At 40.6% G+C, this 8,544-nt stretch overlaps 1 protein-coding gene across 1 annotated transcript; it reads right to left on the bottom strand.

Moving 5' to 3' along the window:
- Nucleotides 1-4,046: 4,046 nt before the first annotated feature.
- On the bottom strand, nt 4,047-6,697 carry LOC104491017 (meiotic nuclear division protein 1 homolog; the record flags this gene model as incomplete). Its single annotated transcript, XM_010133371.1, has 3 exons — nt 6,638-6,697; nt 5,800-5,857; nt 4,047-4,195 (listed from the first exon to the last, which is right to left on the bottom strand). Coding segments are annotated over exons 1-3 (231 nt in total), but the record flags the coding sequence as incomplete, so codon positions are not given.
- Between the last annotated feature and the right edge of the window lie 1,847 nt (nt 6,698-8,544).

Here is an 8,544-nt window from a genome sequence, read left to right as displayed (position 1 = left end):
TCACTTAATCAAAATGCAATGTCCAACATCTTTCACTTTTTCAGTGGTACAATTCACAGCTGTATAAGCACAGCCAAGAGGTGAAGAATGAACATCTGGCAGAAGGCATAAAACTTTAAGAGCAGCCATGCCACTGCAAAACAACTCAATATCCCAAAAATACTGCAACACAAATCAAAATCCATAGGGACCTACTTAGCAATTCTTATCGTGTGAGCTATCAAGAGGAAAAAAAAATCGCAGCAGATGCTACAAAAGCTAAAGATATTTGCTGTCCTTGCTTTTCAAAAAACCAGAAGTCCGAACAGTAACCCTGGTTTAGAGAGCAGCACCGAGATACTCCTCCTAATCAGATCACCACAAGATCTGCCATATATGTCAGTTCAAGGGTAAGCACCTCTCTCTGAACGCCTGCCCACAGAAAAGTAAGTTGAAAGATGAGGGCAGAGAGGGATGCTGTGTCAAAAGAAATGTTATTTCAAGCATTGCTTTTAATTGCTATATCTCTACAAGAGGGGATCACACTGATGATAAAAGAAATCCTTCCTAGATTATACACAACCACTGTGAAGTTTACACAACCACTTTAAACACCAAGACTGAGTCACACTTCTTTGACACTGCGTCTCTAAGATGGGGTGTGGCTCAGTAATCACTAAAAAATCTGTAACAGAAAATTTGTTTCAAGAACTGTTCCTCACCAGCCTCCCCGCGATCACAAGCTCTGTAAGATGCAGAGGGCTACAAGCAACTTGGCTAAAACATAACGAAGTACTAACGTATGCAGGCAAAAGGTCCTACAGCAGGCCCAACTTGTCAAATGTAAGCCTCAGCGCTATGAATTAATTGGAGAATTTGTATCATGGAGAAGCTTGTTTTGTTCTTCCATGTTATTTTCAAATATCTCTGTTCAGCATTTGGGATCATCCCTTTCCCTTCACTACTTAACCATGCCCTCAGCAAACAAAGATACTGCCTGCTGGTGAAAAACCTTCATTGCTGTGTGAACTGAACTGCTAGACCTTTAAACTTGTTCTTTCAATAAGGTGGCTTGATTCTGGCTTTTAACTGCTGAAAAAAGGGACAAACTCATGTAGTTAACAAATGATCTGGACAGAAAGAAAACGTGTCTCTTAGCATGCCATAAGCTGTGTACAGGAATGATCAAAAGCCAGGCAATATGCAACAGAAACAGTACAATAGCTTAGGTTTTTTTCCTCCGCCTTGGACACTCTGCCAAGTTCTGTGATACTCGGTGACTGGATCTAGAGACCCATAAGAAAGTCAGTATGCGTTCGCACCAAGAATACAAACACTAAAATAGCTAATCTGAACTCACAGACAGAATCTGTTATCGTCTTGTAAAAATGTTCAGAGAGCTAGTCATTGAAAATATCACCTTTCCACTGTGTCAACACCAAAGTTATTTTCAGCTAGTGAAAATGTTTTTCCCTGAAATGCTGAAACATTTCTATTCTCATCAGAAAAGCAAGGTCACAAATACGAGTATTTTTAAGGACTCTTAACATGGTCTAAAAAGAGTTCTTACTGATATAAGCCCATGTTACGAGCAGGACTTGGTTTGCAAATAAGGGTCTGGTAACGAAACCATTTCTTTTAACTGAAACAGTTTTATATGGCAAAACTGTTTGTATCAGCATAGTTTATTTCCTACACACAAATATCCATAAAATAACGTTCAATACAATAACTACATGCCTATTATAATACCATAATAATAGATGGGTTTATGTTTCATAATGTAACGATACATGTGTACACATAGTATGTGTGTAGATAATCCCTGGATGCTTATGGTAGAGCACATTAGGCAGATTCTGCAAGACATTCCAAGGAAGGTATTAATCAGGGTATGCCAGAGACCTGCTTGATCAATTATCTTTAAAATTCATGGTGGGACTGGGCCCAAAGACAACAAATAGGAACTCCTTCGTTCAGCTACTTGGCTGTAATACAGAGCATGAGCAAAACCAGAAAGTATCTAAAAGCAAGCATCCAAGAGCAGTCAACAAGACAGTGGCACCAGGGCGTTTGGTGAACAATGCAGGAGTTCTGGCATGCATTTGTTCAGTTGCTCAGCTGGCATTTGTGTTCTGGCAGAGTAAGAAGCCTGGTCTAAAACTTTTGTGAATATACTAATAAGCTGAGTAACTTCCCTAGGAAGCTCTGTTGCAAATCAGTACAGAGTTAAACTCATCTCTCACTTCAAACAAGCAAAATTTCACTGGAGTAGGAATCAGTCCATTTTTACTACCAGCCAATAAAAATGAATACAAGCCCAGTCACATCAGACTAAGCCCATGGCTGAAAACAGTACAAACAGCATATCCAGATAAATGATGGACGTTTTTAATGTTTGGACGCATTTGAGTTCTGAAAACAAAGGAAGTAAAGGAGCAGACTAAATTGTCAGTGGAACAACTTAATATTAACCAAGTCTCAGCACACACATGGTACAGTTTATATCCATGATACTAACAGGTCATCTGAGATACCAAGGAAGTTACTTAAAACATAAAGCAAGTCAGTTGCAGAACCTGAAATTAAAGAGTTGATAATTTTGATGACCCGTACAGTACCACAAGAGCTATCTCAAGCAGCACTTTCCAACTCATCCAAGTCACCTGTCTGAAAGGTTGTCAATACACAGTTCCAGTTAATGAAGGACTGCGGTACTTCCTCTGTACTGCCACAGACCCCTGAATGTATCATTGGATCACAAAAAATGACACAAATTAGTGAATAAGAAGAAAGGAAGTGAAAGCTCTAGCAAGTCTTCCTCTTGACCTTGAAAACTCCAGCAAACACAGTGGACATGCAGCACAGTACCAGTACTCTTCTCTCTTGATCGGATCCACGCAAGCCGGCACACAAAATACCTTTGGATAGCGGTCTAGAGCACCCGGGCCAGTTAACGAAAATGGTCAGGGCAAAGGCAAATGATCTTATCTTGGTTAAAACAGAACAGTGGACTGGACTCTTCCAGTTTAGTAATGACTGAGATTTACAGTCAAGGGATAACTGACAAGGTTACCTCTCATCTGGTCACACTACACGCTATGCATAAACAAGCAATTTCAGCTGCGTTATCAGGCTATTTAGTCTGCTTTGGTGAACAAACTGCTTTTTCATTTCAAGCTGGGGAAAGAAAGCATGAGTTTATACCATTAATTTAGAGCTCTGAAGAAATAGCTGAAGTTGACGACACTGTACTCAAGATGACAATGGCAATATCAGAGCTATGCCTGTCTGTAAAAATATTCAGATGCTACCAGTGATCTTGCATTAATTCAAATGATTCTTTGATGAATGGACATAATCCTAAATAAGCGTGGGAAATGCTAGCGGTGGTGTGGTGCTAGTTTATTGATCTTGTTATCGTGTACTCCAGTTGTAAATAAACTGATTAATAGATGGTTTCCCACTCCACTAAAAGATGCAGAAAGAGAGTTCCTAGGAAAGAACCAGATCAATAGAACAGCCATGTTGCAACAAAAGATGCCTTACTCTTCTGTAGAAGATTGTGACAAATTTGCTGTTCTTTACTAACAAAAGTGCGATATTGGATTACACAAGTGCTGACAAATTAAGCTACCAATAACTGCAGAGAGGTAAGGACAATGGCTGCAAGTAGAAACCATTTCCACATTTATTTGGGTTATGCATTTCAATCCACTAATGCCCTACACTATATAAAAGACACTTAAAAACATATACGGTCTAAATATATAGAGGAAGTCCTTAAATGATGCTTTGCATGAATAAAAACAAGGTTTCAGTAGCAAGTAGACAAAAAGTCTTCTCAAGCTCCAACACGAACAAGTTCCAAAACTTTTCTGATGTGATAGCAAGAAGAGAATTTCCTATTATGCATGACAGAAGATTCCTATAGTAAAATCTGTGTGCACACGTATATACGTGCACACGAGAGAGCACAATACGAACAAGGATGACAAGGGGGTATAAGAAAAAAAAGAAATCAAACCCATTCAGGTAAACAAGTACTTTCCTTAAAATAGATTTACCTGAGACTCCAATTCTGCCAATTTACGCTTCCTGGCATGAAGGGCTTTACTTGGAAAAGCCCAGAAATAATTGGAAGTTCCAATTCTATCAGTGTCCACCATGCCATCATCAACTAAGCTTTGCAGAATCTCTTTCACTGACATCGAGGCTAATAAAAGCAAAAATATAAAATTAGAACTGCATAGCATCCAAACTATTGAGAATTATGAATAAGCCATCACCTACGATCATCTGCATGAATATTTTACTATAATGTCAGCTAGCTGGAAGATTTCAAGCCAACACTACGCCTGATGCTTCACAAGGGAGGAATCTCTTTGAACTCAGCAGTTTATACACAACGGCTGCTGTTCTGTACAGACTGCTACCAGATGTTTGCAAAACACTGCTCATGAGTGCCATGAAACATACGTGCATATTAGAGCACAATACCATAACAAACTCAGGAGAGGGTACTTGAGAAGTTGTTTTGCAGTCTTAATTCATGGATTAACTTATAAGTTCTTGATTAGCAATGTAATTACATTTCACTTTGTAATGCTTATCAATGCATTTAACAGCAGCACAGGCACTAAAGCCATCTGTCTACAGACTCAGGGGGGGCAGATTTTACTTTTGATTATATTCAGTTCCAGTACAGAAAGTCATCTTTCATTTCAAGTCTAAAGGGAATCCCAGCTCAGGAACAGGGAATCTCTTCAAAGCTATAGGCTGGATGCCTGTACAGTTGTGTTTCCACGGGCTAGATGTTTTTATTTTCAGAAGAACTGGGACTTAGGTGGTGCAACTAAATGCCTGGATGAATTTGGACTATTCAAAGTTCTTAATGGTTTTAGAAATGCTACACTCCCGATTTTTAAATATAAAATCCCATTGTTTGTACTTACCATTCTGCATCCTCTTTCTGCAAATTACAATTAAACGCATGCACTGACAAACAAATCAAGACAGCACCACACCTCTTCAGAAGCCTGTGACTGCCTCTCTTAGCTGCTGCCATAACTGCAAAACATTGCTTTGAGATAGCCACATAAGGCTGCAGTTCTTTCAACAAGCTCACTTACTCTTGCAGTGCCACAAAGACATGCTCGTCAAGAACAGCAGCAACTACACAAACATCACCTCTTTCATCAACGAACACAGGAGGAAGCAGAATGTGGAATGTATAAAACAGCTAAACAGCGTAAGATCAATCCTCTTGGACCTACTCCTAAAACAATGGATTTCATCAGGAAGGCTTTCATTGAGAAGACAAACCCCTTCCGTTTACAGCTGTTCAGCTATTTTTGGAGGGGGAAAAGCTCAACAAAATATTGACCATGTACATCTGAACTAGCATTTTAGGATATTTGTGACATTTGTGACATTACAGACAGACATTTAAATCCTCTGTTCACTATCCAAGTACACGTAACAATTTCATAGACTGCAAGTCAGGCATCTCAGAGGCTAGAGAAAACCCCATCCCCTGTTTTAGTGGTTAACTTGGACTTAGCTGTGACATTCTAATAATCTCCCTGTTTTGGCCATAACATCTAACCTAAGTGGCAAACATTAGCAAACGGAGGTAGGAGTATGCCGTTGATGCCACTTTTAACGCTACAGCCCTGCCATTAACCAGTCTCCCTTTCTAGCTATTTTTTATGTTATTACAATCACAAACCTGAAATTGCAGCCAGGAAAATTTAAACGGGATGACCTGTCCCAACAACGATTAATAGCTCAAGAGGAATAACTTTTGTAAACACTTACTAATTCCTTTTTCTTTTGGAGCAATCTTCTCTATATCCTTCAACTGGAACACATCTTTCTGCGCAAAACATAAAGAGACTCTTCAGCTCCAAATGACAGCATCATCTAAGCCTGAGTGGTTTTTACACTAAATCAGTGCCAACAAAAGCAAGTATGAAATACATTGCACATTTATGTTTCGCTAGGGAAATAGGCTGCATATCCCTCAACAGAATTAGAATATTCTGAGAATTTAATAAATAAGACTATTACTGTACCAAGCCCTGTTCTTTTCTCTGGTGCTCTAAAGTCAACACACTTTGTCTCAAGTTAGACCGTAAACCCCTCAGGGCAGTCAGAGCCCAGGTTAGACTGTCAGCACCAGATGTACCACATTGCTCAAGTATATTATTGCCCACAATAATTTTTAATAGGCGAAGCATCACTCTGCTTTTGGATCTCTAGGTTTCTTCTCCCCAGTGACCTCTTCCAGATCTGCCCTCATCTTTTCTAACCCTCATCAAATTTCTTCCTCCTCTCATAAACTGCAGTGAGATACTTCCTAATCTCTTGCTATCCCTCTTATTGTTACAGACTCAAAATGAGATTTGAATAGGGAGCACATGAAGCATTTAACACAGCCTGTGTATCTTCATGCCTTGGCTCCACCTGGGGACAAGCCATCTGATCAGAAGCCACATGATTCAAGCCCCATCCCTGTAATTTATACGTTGATGACTCAGGGCATCAGTGAAACACATAGCAGGATGTACAGAGCTCAATCCACACCTACCGTTCGGTTCCTTTTAGGACCTGTTTTCCCACCACTGTAAATGAAGGACAATTACAAGTTACTTACTGTTTCAAAAAAGATCTCCATCATGCGAGCTCTCTTCTCCTCAAAGCTCAGACCCTTTTTCTTGGACTAGAACAGGAAAAAAAATACCCCAACACATTCAGTCATAATTAACATCTGCTCAGAATTCAAATTTATTTACCTGCCATATATATCTGCCATCCTTTAAGATATCTTAACACTAACCCCAGACTTTCAGATAAACGACTTTTTCCCAAAGAATCATTACACCAAACTAATCCACCTGCATTCAATTAAACTGAGGGACCTACATTCTCAGTTTGGAGCTAACCTGGCAGACAACCCAATCCAGCTCAAGCCTCAATGTTTCTTGACATACCAAAACAATTTCCTGTTTTACCTTACTAGATTAAAAATGTGTATTTATACCAACTCTCGGCTACTCACCCAAACGTTTAGTAGTCCTTAAAAAAAAGATAAGAAGGAATATCTTTCAGGATTTTTTGTTTAGAATTGTTTTTTATCTTGTGATATTGAGACAGTAGTGTGAGATGTAGGCATTTAGGTTTAAGGAGATAGAGTGCATTTTGAGGTGCTAGACCTTTCTTTGAATTTCCTACCCAACTTTATAATTTTTAAAGTCACTTTTTCCAAACTGTGTTTCTTTATTTTCTTTTCTCTGCAGTTTTGTGACCCAGCAGTAAATAATACGGATTGAAATAGAAGCAAAAGGCGGAAATGACTACTCACAACCGGCTACCAGTAACACACACCTGAGGAATCCCCTCCCCTGATCACTTTCAGACACACTATTTTGATATGCTGCTTATAAAATTAGGATATAAAATATGTCACAGAGAACTGGAGTTTTATTAATAGCATGTAGCATGGTCCTCAACAACCCAAAGGCAGTGGCCATCACATGAATCAAGAATGTTTCCCCTCACCCCACTCTCTGTCTTATGGGCTGCAAGATCCTGCACTGATGCCTGAGCCACAGGAAACTGAAAGGGGCACAGAAAGAGCAAAATAGGATGATGGCAGAAAAAAGTCTCCCTTAATTAAAAAAAAAAAAGACAAAAATGTTGTTGCCTTTGAGGCAATGTAAGTGGGGATCCTACCTAACACGTGCTTTGAGAAAGACGACTGAGGTCTCTTTCCAAGTCCCCAAGGAAGGGAGTCAATACCACTTTCTACTTCTTAACCGCTGCTTCCTTCTTAAATACATCACGCAGCAGGGCAGCGTAGCATTTAAAACGAGCATCAACAGCAAAACAGCCAGACTGATTTAGAGTTTGAAAAAGAAACCGATAAACTGTCTCACACAGCTACAACAGCACACGGATGTGAACAGAAGCCATTCCGTGTTATATTTAACAAAAGCACTATTAAATCTTTTAAAGTCTCCTTCCTCCCTTCTGCTTTAGCCAGTGATGCCCTGCGCCAGCACTGACATCACAGCTGTCTCCTACCATTAGGACCAGGAACTGCCATGTACACGCAAGTAGGAGCATGAACAGAACACAGCCTGACCAACTTCTTCCTCCCTGCCTTCACGACAGCCCTGACACCGTCAGTGGCAACAGGCACAAAGCCCACAGTCACACGACCTGACATTTAAGTGCCATTTCTGAAAGCATGGGCTTGGCAGCTACGTGCCTCAGGCACCAGGTTTCTCGCCAGCACCCCAACAAACAGGGAAAAGGAACAAACTCGTGTTTTCTAGAGAAATTTTATTATTTTTCGCGGTGATTTCTCTCTCCTGCCTCTTTTCCAAGGGTTCCACACCATGAACACGGAACACGCCAGGCGTACGGAACCCCCTGTCACTCCTGCTGCTGAGGGCAGCCCCCGGTTCGCGGTGCGGGTGACGGCTCTCAGGCCACACCAGCACCCGGCTCCGCACACCCGCGGCCAGCGCGCAGCCCAGCCTGTTCGCACCCGGTGTC

The sequence above is a fragment of the Buceros rhinoceros genome, unplaced genomic scaffold (genome assembly GCF_000710305.1).
Source record: "Buceros rhinoceros silvestris isolate BGI_N320 unplaced genomic scaffold, ASM71030v1 scaffold16473, whole genome shotgun sequence".
NCBI classification, from domain to species: Eukaryota; Metazoa; Chordata; class Aves; order Bucerotiformes; family Bucerotidae; genus Buceros; species Buceros rhinoceros.
Note: the sequence above shows the minus strand (reverse complement) of the source record. Positions and strands in the feature narration are given on the sequence as shown.